This window comes from Phoca vitulina, unplaced genomic scaffold, assembly GCF_004348235.1.
Source record: "Phoca vitulina isolate PV1807 unplaced genomic scaffold, GSC_HSeal_1.0 scaffold7, whole genome shotgun sequence".
Classification (NCBI taxonomy): domain Eukaryota; kingdom Metazoa; phylum Chordata; class Mammalia; order Carnivora; family Phocidae; genus Phoca; species Phoca vitulina.
The window spans coordinates 71,119,245-71,135,171 of record NW_022589710.1 but is presented as its reverse complement, the minus strand read 5'-3'; the positions used below and the strand labels follow the sequence as shown (position 1 = coordinate 71,135,171).

The 15,927-nt window shown below is 68.2% G+C and overlaps 3 protein-coding genes across 3 annotated transcripts in view; all 3 read right to left on the bottom strand.

Moving 5' to 3' along the window:
• The window catches only part of TEDC1 (tubulin epsilon and delta complex 1), a 13,010-nt gene extending 11,063 nt beyond the window's left edge, over positions 1–1,947 (bottom strand). The window contains exons 1-4 of the mRNA XM_032404681.1: positions 1,558–1,947; positions 1,364–1,460; positions 745–947; positions 293–448 (exon numbers count right to left, since the gene is read on the bottom strand). Coding sequence (XP_032260572.1) covers positions 293–448; positions 745–947; positions 1,364–1,460; positions 1,558–1,698 — 597 coding nt within the window. The 5' untranslated portion in view covers positions 1,699–1,947. The remainder of the gene's footprint in view (positions 1–292; positions 449–744; positions 948–1,363; positions 1,461–1,557) is intronic.
• Positions 1,948–4,015: 2,068 nt separating this feature from the next.
• Positions 4,016–5,545, bottom strand: CRIP1 (cysteine rich protein 1). The gene is made up of 5 exons (XM_032404680.1): positions 5,443–5,545; positions 4,507–4,601; positions 4,376–4,433; positions 4,252–4,298; positions 4,016–4,136 (listed from the first exon to the last, which is right to left on the bottom strand). Exons 1-4 carry the CDS (start codon positions 5,480–5,482, stop codon positions 4,258–4,260), a joined length of 234 nt encoding a protein of 77 aa, XP_032260571.1. The 5' UTR covers positions 5,483–5,545; the 3' UTR covers positions 4,016–4,136; positions 4,252–4,257.
• A 6,883-nt stretch (positions 5,546–12,428) lies between these two features.
• Positions 12,429–15,927, bottom strand: part of CRIP2 (cysteine rich protein 2) — a 4,978-nt gene continuing 1,479 nt past the window's right edge. Inside the window, exons 2-8 of the mRNA XM_032404678.1 lie at positions 14,332–14,426; positions 14,191–14,248; positions 13,752–13,892; positions 13,600–13,668; positions 13,425–13,519; positions 13,139–13,196; positions 12,429–13,062 (exon numbers count right to left, since the gene is read on the bottom strand). Coding sequence (XP_032260569.1) covers positions 12,995–13,062; positions 13,139–13,196; positions 13,425–13,519; positions 13,600–13,668; positions 13,752–13,892; positions 14,191–14,248; positions 14,332–14,426 — 584 coding nt within the window. The 3' untranslated portion in view covers positions 12,429–12,994. The remainder of the gene's footprint in view (positions 13,063–13,138; positions 13,197–13,424; positions 13,520–13,599; positions 13,669–13,751; positions 13,893–14,190; positions 14,249–14,331; positions 14,427–15,927) is intronic.

Here is a 15,927-nt window from a genome sequence, read left to right as displayed (position 1 = left end):
CTGTGCCCCCCCAGCTGAGCCTCCCAGCCCTCAGGAACCCTACAGAAGCTGCCCACTGCCCATCAGCCTACACCCAGGATGTGGCAGGAGGAAGGGGTACCTTCCTCCCGGAAACAGGCCCCGGCAACAGCGGCTCCCCCAGGGCCCAGAGCCCATTTCTGCTCAGAGATAGAGCCTGAGGCCTCTGATGACTTCCGGGTCCATCCAGGCCTCAGGCAGAGAGGGAGGGAGCCGACAGCCTGTAGCCTGGAGAGTAAGTGCTCCTGGGTGGACAATCCTCAGGTGACAATACCTTTCCCAGGAGGGCACACTGCTCCTGCTGACTGGTGATCAGGTTTCGCCACTGGAACCGCAGCTTTCCCATCAGCCACTGCAAGTGGCGTATGTCCACAGGGCCATCTGCTTCCCCGCGGGGCGGGAGTGGGCCCGCACTGGCCAGGGCTTCACACTGGAGAGGGCACAAGGGTCACACCCTGTTCCCATATCCTCTGCGGAGACCCCAAGGGAGACAGAGAAGAGGCTCCTGGAGGGAGAGCCGAGGGCCCCCAGGGGTGCCAAGCGGAGACTTGGGGGCCACACCCTGTGAGCACACACCCCACCCTGCCCGAAAGGAGGGGCAGGGGAGAAGGCGGGAGCAGGGGGATGGCAATGCCGACCCCCACAGGGCTGCCCTGAGGGCTGGCCCAGGCTGAACCCAGGCTCCCCGCCAGGACCCAGCCCCACGCCCCCTCACAGCATACGCACCTCGCACAGGGGTATCTCGTCGCCCAGCCGCACGCGCGTCTGGGCCAGCAGCTGCTCGAGCAGGGGCCCGCGGGCCAGGAGCCAGGCCAGGGCCAGCAGAAGCTCGCGGCTGCCCTGGGAGCCGTTCTCGGGGAGCTGTGCCAGCGCCCTCCTGGGGTAGCCCTGGGAGCGCAGCGCCGACTTCACCAGGTGGACTTGGGCCTCTGGGGATGGGGGAGCCGCCTGCTCAGGGGGCCGCCCACTGGGAGAGACCCCGCATGACTCCCAAGCAGAAGCCAGGTTTGGAGGGAACAATCGGGACTCAGGATGAGGGGGCCAGGGCTAATGGGAGCGGGGCTTATACGGTGGGAGGGGCTTTGCCCGAGGAGGTGGAGTGGGCGGGGCCAAGGTCCGCAGGGGCGGGTTCTTACCAGGGAGGCGGGGCTAACCGGGCTGGAGCTTTACAGGAGGCGGACCCAGCCACAGGGTCTGTGAGTGGACAGAGCCGGAGCCCGCAGGGGCGTGACTTAATGTTGGGGCGTGGCTAATGGGGGCGGGTGGGCTAACCGGGGGCGGGGCTTGCGTGAGCAGGTGGACTTCACGGTGAGCAGGCGGGCCTTACGGGGAAGGCGGGGCTTACCCAGGGCCGGGGAGGCCGGGGAGGCCGGGGAGGCCGAGGCGCCGTCGGGGGGCAGCGGCGAGAGCACGCGGAAGAGCAGCTGCCAGAGCGCCGGGGCCTGGAGGGATCAAAGAGCGGCATTCAGCGGGGCCAGCCGCCTCCCTGCGTCCGCCCGGGCCCCCGCCGGACCCCGCCGCCTGCCCCGCGGGCCTCACCGCCTCCGGACGGTCGAACTTGGCGCGGCGGAAGATCTCGGGGCTGGGCCCGGCGGGCAGCGTCTGACTCAGCGCGGCGATGGCCTCGGGCAGGGCCCCGACCGCGTCTCCCCGGTGCCCCCGGAGCCGCCGCCGCCCCATGCGGCCGGCTTCCCTCGGATGGCGCGCCGCGGCAGCCGGGGACTCCCGGCGTCCAATCACCGCGCAGGTGCCGTCCCTACTGGGCCGTCGCCCAGTCACCGAGCGGGCGGGGGCACGCCTCCGGCGCCGGCCCAATGAGCGGTGCCCAGGCCTTTGAGTGCAGTCTGTTCTGTCCACTGCGGAGGCATTTCCTGTGCGGCAGCGACCAATTGGCGTCGACAGCTCCGCGGGGTCCGCCCTTGCGGCCCAATCGCGTCGAAACCCGACACCCGCCTAGCTCAGACCCCACCAATCAGCGCCTCAGCCAACCTTGCGCCAAAAGGCAGCCTAGGAACCGCCGGAGTGCCCGCGGCCCCGCCCCGGGCGCCCCCTGCGGCCGGGAGCGCAGCGCAGCCGGGCGCCACCGACCCGCGCGAGAGCCCCTCGGCCTCCGCGAAGCCCGGCCCGGCCGGCGCGCCAGGGGTTCCCGTGGGGTGCGGGCGGCCCCTCCGCGCCCCAAGCCCACACCCGGACTCCGGCGCGGGCCCCCCGGCCTGGCTGAGCTGCACGCTGAGCCGCTCCTTCCGCGGCCCCTGGCGGAGCAGTCTGGCGGCGGCGGTCTCAGAGCCCGGCTGTGCGCACGGACGTCCCGGCGCGTGAAGGAAGCCGGGCGCGCAGCGCGGCCGCGTGTCTACGGTGCGCGCGCGAGATGGCCCGCGCGGACGGCGCTCGGGCCCCAGGGACGGGCTGCAGAGCCCTGCGCATTGGTTAGAGCCGGCGAACCGCACGGGAGAATTCTGAACGTGTGGCGTGTAAACTACACGTCCCCGAAGCGGTGGAAGGGACCGAGCCACCAGCCCTCCCCGCCGGCCCTGCCCACGCACCCCTCCACCCGCCGGCCGTGGCCACGCCTGCAGGAAGTGCGTCCGGGCGGGTCCCGGCGACCCCCCCCCACGCGTCCTCACCTTCGCCCGCTTCCGTCCCGGGCACTGCCGACTACCACCGCAACCTCCCAGGAGGCCCGCCCCCGCCCCACCGCCGGCCCCTTCAGCTCGGCCCGGTCTGGTCTCCGCAGGCCACTCTGCGGACGCCAGGTGGAGCGCCCTGCGGCCTTCAGAATGAAGACCACATTCTTGACCCAGCCGCCCAGCCCACCGGCCCTTCTCTCTGGGCCTTCATCAGAAGCGCTTTTCTCCACCTGCGCCCTGACCCCCTCCGCCCGCAGGCGTCAGATCTCAGCACTCGTCCTGCCTCTGCCCCACCTAGCTGCGAGCTACGCCAGAGCCCAGCCCCGGAACCGGTAGGAGGCGGGAGCCTCTACGACCTGGTTCAGCGCTGCTCCTCCCTGTGTACCCCGACTCCTCACTCTGGCACAACACCCCGCTGAATCTCCAAGCCCCCAGCCCCCACCCTCCCGCTGTCCACTGAGAAACCCTGCCTCACCTTAGCACTTTCCCACCCGGTCCCTGCAGATGAACTCTGGCTCCCACCTCTTGCAGTTCTGTGAGTCAGCCAGTAACCTAGCCCCACCCTACAGGTGGCCCTTGAGACCCCTCAACAGACTGTCCAGCTCAGGCCTGCAGCAGGGCCGAGGCCTGGGAGGGGTGGCCCTCTGCCAGGGCTGGAGTCTGAGTGGCCAGGGGAGGGAATGGGGAGGCCCTCACTGAGTGAGGCCCAGTCTGCAGGTGCTGCCAGAATTGACATGGAAGTTTCCAGAAAGCCCCCAACTATGCATGGCCCAGCCAGTCCTCCAATTCTCCATTTAGTGGCTGGCCACTCAGTACTGGGGTGGGGAGGAAGGGGGCTTGTCCAAGTGCATGCTCCAGCAGGAACGTGGCTGGCCTGGTCCATCAAGGCCGGTGGGTAATGGGGACAAGGGTGGGGCAGGAAGTGGAGAGAGCAGGCAAGGACTCCCCACCACAACTCCCCCAGAGCTCAAAAACGGAACCAGGGTGAGCACAGCTAATTCTCCCTGTGGCCACCACCCACTGACTCTTAGGCCTCATGTTCCCGCTGACCTGTTGACCCTCCCTTGGGCCCATCCCAGAACCTCTGGAGGGCTGGGGCATTTGCGGGGCTGGGCACTGGAGAGCTGAGCCACATGGGGCCTTCCAGGGTGCCCAGCCGCCTGCCTGGTACAGGAAGCTTCAGCCTGAGGTGGCCCCCAGCACAGCACCCGGCCAGGGCGATGGGCAGCAAGGCCGGCTGCAGCAGGAAGAGCCAGTGGCCCTGGCAGGGCTTGGAGACAGAGCGGCCAGCTGCAGCTCCGCGCCACCATCCCCCCGTCCAGACACACCCCCCTGCCCCCCACCTCCGCACACGCGGGCAGGGATTCTGAGTGTTCAGCTTTATTGAGGGCATGGGAGTCGACGGGGGCCCCGGGTGCCTAGGGATAAGGCCTGCCATCAGCCTGGAAAGGCAGTGGCCCGCTGGGCAGCCAGGGACAGCGTTTCCATGACCTGCGCAGAGAGAGACAGAGACAGAGGTGAGTGCAGGCCCAGTGAGCAGTCAGACGGCACTCAGGCGTGGGGGGGCCATCCCAAAGGCCTGATGGTCTGGGCTGGGGAAATGTACCTGGGTCTATTTGAAAGTGTGACTCTCAGCTCCACCCCGCCCAAAGCCTGCAGACAAAACGAGTAGGCAGGTTAGGGGTGGCCGGGGCTGGGTGGGGGGCCAGGGCAGGGGCGGGGAAGCGTACCTTTAGGCCCGAACATGGAGGCATAGCAGGGGTGGTTGCAGTAAGGCTTGCCTTCATGCTGCAGAGAGAAGGGCCGTGAGGGGCTGTGCGCCCCAACCCTGCGCCCCTGCTGCCCTCCAGGCCCCACCTACCTCAGCGTGGCCCCCTGACGTCAGCGTCTTTCCACATTTCTCACACTTCAGGCAAGGCCGATGCCAGTCCTTCCCCAGAGAGGTCACCCGCTCAGCTGCAGAGACACAGACAGCACCCCCCCCCATGAGACCCTGCTCTGGGGTCACAGGGCACCCCCCCCACACACACACCAGCCTTCTCCAGTTGCCTCTGCCCTGGGTCTCACCCACGCCCGCCTGGTGGCCCCCGTCAGTAGGGAGGGGCATCCCCAGGGCCCTAGGCCAATCCCGCCAAACAAACGGGAGGGGGCGCCGGCTGGTGCTATAGGAGGAGGCCTCGAGGGCCAGGGGTGGGGGCCTGGGTGACCCGCCGCGGTGTGGGGGTGGGGGGTGCAGGGCGCCCTTCTCAGGGCGAAGGTGGGAGAGACACTCCCCACTTCCTCCCGCCTCTCCCCCGGGTGGGCCCCGGGCCGCGGGACAGGGAGGCTGCACCCGGTTCTCAGCGCTCCCGGGATCGCGCCCCGGGCGCCGGTTTCCGCGTCTGTTTCTACTTAGCGGTGGGAGGGGCGGCTAGAACGCAGCGTTTCTCCCTCTGTCGCGCGGTCCCCGCCCAGGGCACGCCGAGGGGGGACGGGAGAGCTGGGGAGCCCCAGAGAAGGGGGCACCCAGACAGGCGAGACCCAGCGGGACCGACAGGAAGAGACAGCGGGGCGGAGACACCGAATCAGCAGAGACAGAGGGCCATCGGACGCCGGGGTCCTGACCCGCACACCCAGGCGGTGGCCGGCAGGGCTGAAGTGTCGGCTCCCGGCACGCAGCCCCAGGGTCCCCCGGCGCGCCCGGCCCTCCCGAGAGGCCCCGCCGGGTCGTCCCTGGGCCGCGCTTCCTAGTGGGGGCGGCGTGGGGCGGCGCGCTCCCGGCCGGGGGGGTGAGCTGGGGTAGGCGGGGAGCGCTCACCAAAGTACACCTCCTTGTCGCACTTGGGGCACTTAGGCATGGCGGCTGGAGGTCCGGCGCGGACGTGTGGGCAGGAACAGACAGGAGAGCCGGACTGGGTGGGTCCGGCCGGGTGCGCGCCTTTCAGGGACCCCAAGACCCCGCCCCTTTGAGACCCGCCCTTCGAGACCCGCCCCCTGAGTCCGAGATCTGGACCCAAGGACCTGGGTTCCAGGCCAATCAGCTAAGAAAGGTCCTCTGGTCCACCCCCACCTTCGGGCTGCACCCGGGCCTAGCCGACTACCGAGCGGGGGTGGGGTGGGGTCGGGCGGCGTGTCCAGGGAGCGCGCGGGATCCGTGGGGATGCACTGAAGGGGCGGGGCTCCTCCGGGGGCTGCAGCCCCGCCACTCGCCTAAGGTCCAGGATCTAGGGAAGGGGCTCCCCAGGGCCAGGATGGCGCTCCCCAGCCCTAGCCCCAGCCCGCCGGCACGTGCCCGAGCCCCCAGATATTTGGGAGCCAGGGAGGGGGCGAGTCACCGCTAAAATGCAAATAGATGCAAACCAGCGTGGGCGAACTTCTCCCCACACACTTTGACCCGACCCCGTCCCAGACAGAGTTGGGGACAAATTACCAGGGACGTCTCAGCCTGGTACCCCCCCAAAACTCCCCGCCGGCCTTGAGCACACGCGGAGCCAGGAGGCCCGCCGCTCCCCAGTTCCCCATCCCCACGGGACATCCCGGCTCTTCGAGCTCCCCACCCCCGCCGCTGCCTGGGAAGACCATTGGACAGCAGCCCGGGGAATTTAGAAGAGGGGACTCCGAGACGGGGCGTCCCCTCCCTCCGCGGTAACAGCGATCCGTGCGGGGGCGGGGGGCTTTGCCGGGGATGGTGGACGCGGCCACGTCCAGGGCATCTCGTGTAGGGAGGGCTCCTTATCTCTGCGGGAAGCGCCCCAGGGGGCACGGCGGGAGTGGTTCCTGTCCGCCGCCTAGGGCAAGTGGGGGCTGGTGCCAGGTGGAGACAGTCCGACTCCACCCACCCCGGGAGTGGAGAGGGCCCAGGGGCCCGGTGGGGTCTCCCACCCTCCTTTTAGCCCAGGCCTGGGTGGGTGGAGTAGGGCATTGCTTCTCCGAACCGTCCTCCCTCCTGGTCACTGGCAGCCAGTCCACCTTCTCCCCCTCCCCTGGGGAGGGGCCGTCCCCCTCTCTGAGGACCCTTCACCTCCCGGCTCAGAGGCCCACACCCAGTTTCTTGGCTCCTGGGCGCCTACTCCGCTTCTCTTCCAGTCCAGGCCCCGGCGAATCTGCTCCTCCTCCCCTTCCTCCCCTTTGTCCGGGGCCCCTCCCTTCAGCTACCATCCTCCTCATCTCCCCATGACACACCCATCTCTCAAAACAAGACGTCTCAGAGCCTCTCCAGGCCCCATCTTCAGGGAAGGTGCTGGAGACCATCCTCTAACAGGACCCAGGGGCTCCTGGCCTCCCCACAAAGGCACTCAGCCCTGAGCACCCAGTGCCTCCAACCTCACCCTCCCTAAAGCCCACCTACCCCCCATAGGCCTCTTGCCTGGCCCTGGGAGAGGGGAGGGAAACCATGGGTGCCCCCATCCCCCACACCCCAGTGGGGCCTGGCTTGGGTGAGGGTGGCAGCCCCCGGGGTTTAAGGGCCAAACCCCCTGTGAGGAGGGCACACCAGACCCCACACCCTCATGTCCTGCTCCTCACGCTTCCCTCCGGCCGCCCCCTGCTCCCCGGGACCCCCTCCCGAGGCCACAGCTCTGCCCCCAGCTGGACTCGGCAAGCCCTGGGGTCTGCAAGGCTCGCACCGCATCCCAGAAACCCTCAGTGGCTGGCTGCCCATTGCCCTCAGGAGTGGGGGGGTGCACCCCGTGCACGGCGGAGCCCCCAGACTCCCCCCCATGGACACTGGCCTGCTCCAGCCTTGAAGCCTCGACACCGTCACGTCTGTGCCCGGCGCTGGACCTCAGCATGGGTTCTGCAGGTAAGACCACCAGCCCAGCCTCCCCCACCACCCCCGCCAGTCCCTCGGTGTCTCCCTGGCCTGCGCCCGATGCTGCTGCAGACTGGTGGGGGTAACTGGGGTGGGTCCTGACTTCCCTCACCTCCTGGCTCCAGATCTGGAGAGAGGCAGAGCTGGTCAAGAGCAGGAGAGTGGAAGGCGAGGCAGAGGGACTCACAGAAGCACGGACACAGCAGGGGACAGAAGTGTAGACAGGCCAGAGAGGCAGGGGCGGCAGCAGGACGACAAGGGCCCTGGGCCCAAGACCACTGGTGAGGCAGGGGTGGGGGTGGGCTTCTGTCACAGTGGATCACGGGGCTCTGGCCACACTGGTCACATGTACCCCCTTGCAGCTTCCTGAGAAGGCTGCCCTGCAGGGGTGCGCTGGGCAGAGGCCTGGGCTCCAGGGCAGGGCTGCCTCCACCTCTAGCAGGGGGCTGGACCACGCACAGGGTGCTGGCTGTGCCCGCGTGTGTCCTGCTGTCCGCAGACACGGCTGTGTATGAGTGCGTCTGTCTGGGTATCCCAGCTGCCTTGCCATGTTTCCCGCCCAGCCCTCACCCCCAGCCCACCTGCAGGCTCCAGGCAGGCGGAGCCGTGGGCCAGCCCTGTCCGCTTCTCCACCCACCCCGTCCCAGGGATGACCCCCTCACTGTGACCACAACCCCGCCCACCATGGGGGAGCCCCCCCTTTGAAAACTGGGGTGATGAGGTTCTTGCCAGCTTTCCTTGTTGTTATTTCCCGTTGCCATGGTCACAGGGCTGCAGAGTGAGGGGTGGATGCCAAAGGGGGCCAAGGGCCATGTGACTGGCCCTCTGGTTGGTACACGGCACAGTTGTTCCAGACACTCAGACACACTCTCATGCACACACACACTCACACTCGCTGCAACCCTCCCAAATCGTCAGCCACAGACTGGCATGCTCCTCCAATCCCCCCAAGCTCCCCACCCATCTTGCCTGCCTGTGAGGATGGGAACCCCTCAGCAGCGGCAGCCCCCATCAGCCCCCCGACTCTATGTCCAGGCGCACCCCCATCTCAGGCTTGGCTGGGTACCAGTCGGGGCCCTGACAGCCTCCCTGGAGACCGGGGCCCCACCACGTGCAAGGCCTCCTACTCGCATCAGCTCACCTGGCTCGGATGCACCTGTCGGGGAGGACTGACCTGGGGCAGGCGGTCAACCTGACTGAGAACCCCCAGGCCAGTCAAGACCTAAATCTACCCTGCCCAGACTTCCACCCCTCGCCCCACTCTTCTGGGGGTGCGGTTGGCCTTTGTTCCCTGAACAAATGGAGGACACAGTGAGCCTCCTAACGTACCCTCCCCCCTCCCCCCCCAGTGCAACCAGCCCGCATGGGGCTGTGTCTGGGGCCTGAGGGACAAAGTGGCCAGGACGGAGACGCCGAGCAACTCAGCTGCTTGCCCCAGGCTGCCTCTGTGCCCAGAAGGCCCCGCCTGGCACCAGGACAGCACGAGGGCACCCCAGGACCCCAAGACCTGGGGGAGGCAGCAGTGGGGTTCTGGGTACACCAACCGAGGCCACCTCTGTCTGCTCACCCTTCCCTCTGCACACCCCCATGCCCTTGCCTGTCCATGCACCGCCCAGGCCTGGCCGGGGACCCAGATGGCAACCAGGAGGGACCTGCCCTGCAGGACAATTGCGGAGAGGGCCCAGAGGCAGCTCCCCAGCAGTGCTTGGGCTCCAGGCACCTGAGAGAACCAGTGAAGGCAGGGCCGGACCCCAGTGACCACTGAGGAATCCACCCATGGGGCCGGCCACCCACTGCCACCGGTAAAATTCTGCTGCCGGAGCTGGACAGCCCCTCCTGCACTCCCTCCCTCTGTGGTCTGGCCTCCTCCACCATCCTCCAAGCCCCTACCCGGTGCCCCGGCCTCCAGGCCCCTTCCTCAATGTGGACAAGCAGGGATGTGGACAGGTGTAAGGTTGTTCCCTCCTAAGGCTGAATGGCCAAATGCCCCGGGGCAACTGCTGGGCTCCCTCTCCAGTGTCCACCCCCTGCCCCTCCCCCAGGCTCAGCTGAGTCATGGACACTCAGACATTCCCAGGGCCTATTTTCAGCCGCTTGTCCCCCGGGACCCCCTGTCTGCTCTGAGGTTCTGCCCCAGAGTGGGTCTGCTGGGCCCTGGACGGCCCCTCCTTGCCCCCTCAGACACTGCACTTGCCCAGAAGGACTCTGCTCCTGTCCACCCGGGCCTCACCCAGAACAGGTGAGAGGGCAGTGCCCTCTTGGAAGCAGGAGTGGCTTGCAGACACAAACTTGCGCTCCCTCCGGCAGCCCTGCCTGGGGTCCACAGTCCAGCCAGATCGGGTGACCCCTCCTCTCCCTGAAGGCTGAGCCTTGTTCCAAGAATCTGTGTCCTGGAGCCAAAGCCCATACAGAACTGCCTCAAATTCTAGCCTCACCAGCCCAGCAGCTGAGCCTTTTCATGGGCCCTGAGCCCCCTCCCCCCTCTCCGGGAAGCCAGCCAAGCCCTGGGAAAACGGGCTCCCTGCACCTGGTTGTCCCGGTCCCATGCCAGTCCTCACCTGGCCCAGCCCCCAGCAGTCCACTGATTCCTTGACACTCAGCCCCCGGGGCCACAGCCGGTGGCCGGTGAGCTGGTGCTTAGAACCAGGGACAGGAAGCAGTCCTGCCCCCCTCCACCAGTCCTAAAGAAATTCAGGGGGGCTAGCCTGAACTGGGTGGGGTCCTCAGGGAGCGTCCAGCTGGGGAAGGGCTGCCGAGGGCTGATGCTGGGGGTCACTGACCCAGGGGAACCTGGGCAGGGCCTGGAGGGAGCCAGGCTGGGAGTCCAGGACCCGGGAATCTGGGATCTGGACCTCAGGGAAGTGGGGGCAGAGGGAGGAGCAGGCAGAGCAGGCCCCACAGCAACTGGGGACACCAGCCAGGGCCACCCTGGCCCAGGTCAGAGGTGGAAGGCACACCACCTTGAAGGTGCCGGGCTTTCCCAAGCTCTAGAAGCCTGGACTGGTGGGAGGTGGGGTTCAGCTGGCGAGCAGGTCGGTGAAGCAGGCCTGGGCGCCATGAGCAGCCCTGGGCTTCTGGACGGGGAAGGGCTGTTAGATGGCATTTCAGGGCCGCCTCACTGGGTGGCACGGAATGGAGGGGTGGAGGTGGAGGCCGGGCGAGGGGCAGCGGCGAGGCGCGCGCCCGAGCACACAGGCCCATTCCCGCGACCCCTGCATCTTGCCGGAGCGTCGGGGGCTGCGGGCGTCGGAGGAGGCACCTGACTTGTCGGGGCGTCCTGGAGCCGGTGCCACCGAGGAGGCCGCGGCAGCGCAGGGGCACGGGCTGTCCCACCGACACGCCTAGCGACGCGCGCCGGACCCAGGGGAGCGGCACCGCCCCGGTTTCCATGACAACCGCTGGGAAACAAACAGGCGGCGCGTCATCCTCAGCCCGCAGGAAATGGGACGCGCCTTCCCCCCGCCAGCCCCGGAGGCTGGGGCGCACTGTGTCCCGGGCGGGGCCGGGGCTCGTCGTCCCTGAGGCGATCCCTGCCCCTCACCCCCGCGCTGCCCAGCGGGATTTCACCCACAAGAGGCCGCGGTCGCTCGGGCTTTGGGGAAAGGGCGCGCTGCCTACCACGTCTCCTCCCCACATAGTTTCCACTGGAGGCTCCCGAGGGAGGGCCCGAGCTGTGCCCCTAGCAGCTCCCCACGCGGCAGGGGGCAGGAATTTCCCGACCAACACCGCAGCGAGGCTGGGCAGCCTGCGCTCAGGAAGTCTGGAATCTCCCCCAGATGTCCCCCCGACCAGGGAGTCAGGCCCGGCCGTAGGCGGCGGCCTTCCGCTGAGCTTGCACCAAGTGCCCGCACCTGCCTGGGGTGGACGCTGGCTGCCCCTGGGGTACCTGCTCCAGTGTCCCCCCACCCACCCACCCCCCGCAGGCCACTTGCCCAGCACATTCTGGCTGCATTCCCAGGCTGGCCAGGTGGGAGGAGACACTCTGCCCACAGTGGGCACCTGGACTGGACTGCCTAGGAGGAAGGCGGCCTGGAGCCAGCCGATCCGCCCCCAGGGACACGGATGGCTGTTCGCAGGACAATGGCCACCGCAATCAGCTCAGCTAGGTCTGAGCCAGTGGACTGGAGGGTGGGCCAGGGAGGGGCCTGTGCCAGGCTGGGGCACGGGGAGCTGGTCCTGGGGAGCAGGGTACATGGGCCCGGAAGGGCCAGGGCGGGTCCGCCTGGTTTCTGCCCCAGCGCCAGGAGGGGAAGAGAAGCTACGCCCTCTGGTGGGCTGTCCAGGAGCAGCAGGTAAAGGGAACAGACCGTGAGGAGGGGCTCCTGGCAGTTGCCAAGGGGTCCTGGTTCAAAGGGCAGAGCCGGGACTGCCTGGGGAGGCTGGGGGTGACTCCGTTATCACTGCAGACCCAGACACAGGGACACTGGTTGGGCGGGAGCACCTGAACAGGGGGCTCGAGCCTCACGTCCTGGCCCTCAGCTGCCCGCGTTCTGCCCCTTGGCCCCCACTAGTGCTAAGCAAGACCAGTCTCATCTGGCCGCTCCCCTCCCCCACCCGAGCCCACTGCACTTCCAGGCTCAGTCCTTGCCCCTGCCCACCCTGCCCAGCTCCCTGCACTCCCGAAGAGGACCCCTCCTCTGGCCCCTTGCCCCGTCCCCCACGTGCCAGGCCCTGGGCTCTTTCCTGAGGCTGACCCCTCCCTCGCCGTGGGTCTCTGATGGATCCAGGAGTCTCCTGGCAGTTCTGGGGACCAGGACCCCGAGCCCAGAGCGCTTGCCAAGCTCCCACCTCTACGTGGCCTGGTCCCTGTCTCAGCTGCCTGTCCCAACGCAGTGTTGGGGCCACAGCCCAAACCAGAGCTTCCCTGCCTCCCACCCACCCCCACCCACCTTGGGAACAGGACCCCACCCCCACCAGGTGTCAGGAGCATCTGGGGATGGCCCAAGGGATGCTGTCCCGGATTCACATCCACCCCACCACCAGAGACACAGCGCTCGGCCCCCCAATCCTCGAACCCTTTATTGACAGTCTCAGCAGGTTAGTGTGAGCCACGTGAGGGTGTCAGACAAGCGCTTGCAAGGCAGGGTGGGTGTGGGACGTGGGCGGCAGGCTCCTGGCAGGGACGCCCTCGGTCCGCCCGAGCAACACCGTGAAGAGCGTGGCTGTGGCCGTCACGGGCAGGGGAAGCAGAAAGAACACTGTGGGGCAGGCCTGGGGCAGCAGGAGGGGAGAGTGGGATGGCCACCTCAGAGAGACCCACCCAGGGCCACGGAGACACACAAGGGACACACGGGGACGCATGGGTCCATGCGGACACAGAGCCATGAGGACACAAAAGAGGATAAGGGGGGGGGGTGGGGGGTACAAAGGCCAGAGAAACGGGGATGGGCAGGCCCGGTCTAGAGACAGCCCGGGGGGTCTCCTCCCCCACAACACGCAGGCCCTGGGCTTGCAAGGCAGGATGAGCCGGGGAGGACGGCGGCAGCTAGCTGCTGTCCCCCACGGGGCCAGGCGGTGGGCTCCGGAGCAGGGGCCGGCAGGGGGCGGAGGGGCCCGTGGCCTAGGGCTGAACTTTGCCCTCTGGGTCTCTGTCGTAGATGTAGCTGCCGACAGCTCCAGTGTTCACCCCTGCAGACAAAGGCGCAAGGTGGTGGGGTGCCGTGGGGGCAGGGCGCTCGACCCCCGCCCTCCTGGCCACACTCACCCTTGGGTCCGAAGAGTATTCCATAGCAGGGCTTGTGGCAGTAGGGCTGGCCATCGTGCTGGGGGCGGAACGGGGACTGAGCGGGGACTCCAGTCCTCCCCCCCAGCCCCCCCAGCCGCCTCCCCCCGGCCACTCACCCGGTGGAGAGGGAGGGGCCTCGGAGCATCTGTGCACCCGCGGGCCCCCACTCTGGCCACCAGGGGGCAGCACCCACCCGCGGGTCGCACGCACGCGCGCGCAGCCCTGCCCCCACCACCTCCTGGGCGCGGGCGCTCCCGCCCCTCACCTCCGCGTGCCCGCCTGGAGTGAGGGTCTTCCCACAGCGCTCACAGCGCAGGCACGGGCGGTGCCAGTCCTTGCCCAGGGAGGTCACCTTCTCGGCTGGGGGGGGGAGAGACGGTGAAGCTGGGGACCCTCCCGGGCAGACCCCCCCAGCGGCTGCTGCGGGCGGAGTCACTCACCAAAGTAGACCCTCTTGTTGCAGCGAGGACACATGTTGGGTTCCCCCGTGAACGTGGTGACGCTGGAGGCTGCGGGAACACCGCGAGCGGCAGCCCGGGTCAGGGCAGGGCCGCCAGGACGCCCCTCCTCCCCCACACCGCGCCCCGCCCACCTTTGCTGGGCCCCTTGGGCGGACCGCCGGCCTTGCGCTCCTCGGCCCGGACCACAGGCACCTCGATGGGGCCAGTGACCTGAGGTCCTTCGGCGGAGGGCTTCTCATAGATGTAGGAGCCCGCGCCGCCGATGTTCACACCTGTGGGGAGCTAGACGCTGTGGCGGGGGGCAGGGGCGGCCACCCCATCCACCTTCTCCGAGAAGGGCCCTCCACAGCCCACTCTATAGGGTCGGGACCCCCCACCCCGCTCCCCGCACCCGAGGGTGCCAGCCGGCCGGGTAGATTCCTGGGAAGGGCATGGAGGATGCTAGGATTTCAAGGGTGGGAGGATTGTGGGGGTGGGTCGAGAGCGGGCAGGGGGAGTGTGGGTCCAGGATGCACGCTGGCCACCCCTCCTGGTGCCAGTTCTCAGGCTGAGGAGGGGGACCAAGCTCACCTTTGGGTCCGAAGAGCGTGGCATAGCAGGGCTTGTGGCAGAACGGCTTCCCGTCGTGCTGGGCAGAGGAGCACCGAGTGAGGGCTGGCCCCCTGCCCACAGCCCCACTCCCCGCCCCCAGCCCCAGGGGAGGGGGCTCACCTCGGCATGGCCCCCCGGGGTCAGCGTCTTGTTGCAGCGCTCACACTTGAGACAGAACTTGTGCCAATCCTTACCCAGAGAGCTCACCTTCTCAGCTGGGGGCAGGAGGGGAAGTCAGGGCCAGAGCCCAGAGCCCTCCCGTGGCAGCCGCCTCACCCCTCCTCCTTCCACCCCACACAGGAACCCCCAGCGCCCACCGCACGCCCTCTGCCCCTCAGGGTCCCTGCTCTCCTGCTGGGTCTAGGTCACCCTCCCACCCCAAGGATCACTGCTGGAGCACCTGTTAGTCCTCTCGGTGTCACACCTGGCCCTCCCTCAAACACCTGCTTCCCACTCACACACCTAGCCCTCCCTCGCAGATGCCTGAACCCTCCTAATTGGGCCCTAAAGGAGTTGGCGGAGCCCACCGCTGAGGGGAATGGGGGGCCCCCTGTGGGGGGGCTAGTGCCATCCCCTCCCACCCCATGGGATAGAAGGCCTACCTGTCTATATTCGGTTTCCTCGGGATAAGCCCTGAGAACCCCCACCCCACTGCCTCCAACTGCTAGGGGCCCAGCCACCACCACCCCGCCCCCCCCGCCCCCCCTCCCCGCCAGCCTACTGGGCCACCTCCTAAAGGACGGAAGTGTGGGGGGCCTCCCCAGGAGAGCACGGCAGGAAAAGGGTGGTGGAGGAGAGGGCAGGAAGAAAGGCTGGAGCCAAGCCGGAATTCCGAAGGGAAGGGGTCTGAGCAGAAGCGTCAGGGAGGAGGAGGTCAGGCAGGCTGGGCCCCTGCCACCCTGGCAGAGCCCCAAGAGGAGGCCAAGGACCAGCAGAGATCTTCTGGTCCCCTTACAGAGAGGTTGCAAGCCAGGCTTCCCCGAGGGCCCCGGCAGAGCAGGCAGGAGGGTCTGGCCAGCTCACTGCCTGCCCCCAGAGGCCCATGGGTGCTGCTGCCGGTGGCCCAGGCTCCGGGCCCTGGGTGCTGGCTCCCCACGGCCCAGCCAGGCCAGGGCCAGCCTCCAGGACCCAGCCCCCACTCCCTTCCCAGAGGCAGCACAGGCTTAGATCCCCATGGCCACTCTACCCAAGGATGCTGGGACAGGCTGGTCAGCCCCCCCTCCCGTGTCCAAGGCGGGCTTGGGTCCCCTGGCAGCCCCGCACCCTCCCCCAGGGCTCCTGCTGGCCAGCAGTAGCCATGGCAGCTGCAGCTCAGGGTGGCCAGAGCCGTGCTGCACTGGCCCCCTCTAGCATTCGGCCATGCGGGGGCAGGGGAAGGACCCCGAGACCCACTGGGTGGGGAGATGGCCGCACATTACCAGCCCAGTTGGGAAGAAAGAATTGATTGGGTCTATCGGCTTAGAAGGGAGCTGGTTCCCCACTGGGCTGCACCATTGTTAAGGACACAAAGGCAAGGCATTCTGAGGTCACTCTGGGGTGTCCTGGCCCAGGTTCCACTCTGCTGAAGGGTGTTGGCTGCTGTTGGGGGGTGGGGGGAAGAGGTGCCTGACTGGGGGATGGGCAGGATCCCAGCCCAAAGCCCCCCCCCCCCCCCCCCCCCCAGCCCCCTCCGCCCCCGACCCCGAAACCCGCCCAGGCCGGGCTGCCTCTGTTTTC

Bases quoted from the DNA above. Each gene is read 5' to 3' on its own strand.
- CRIP1 (XM_032404680.1), bottom strand. From the start codon at position 5,482: ATGCCTAAGTGCCCCAAGTGCGACAAGGAGGTGTACTTTG. The intron at 4,434-4,506 runs GTAGGTGGGGCC...TTCTCTCTGCAG, and splicing joins CGTCAGGGGGCCACGCTGAG to CATGAAGGCAAGCCTTACTG. The intron at 4,299-4,375 runs GTACGCTTCCCC...TTTTGTCTGCAG, and splicing joins CTCCATGTTCGGGCCTAAAG to GCTTTGGGCGGGGTGGAGCT.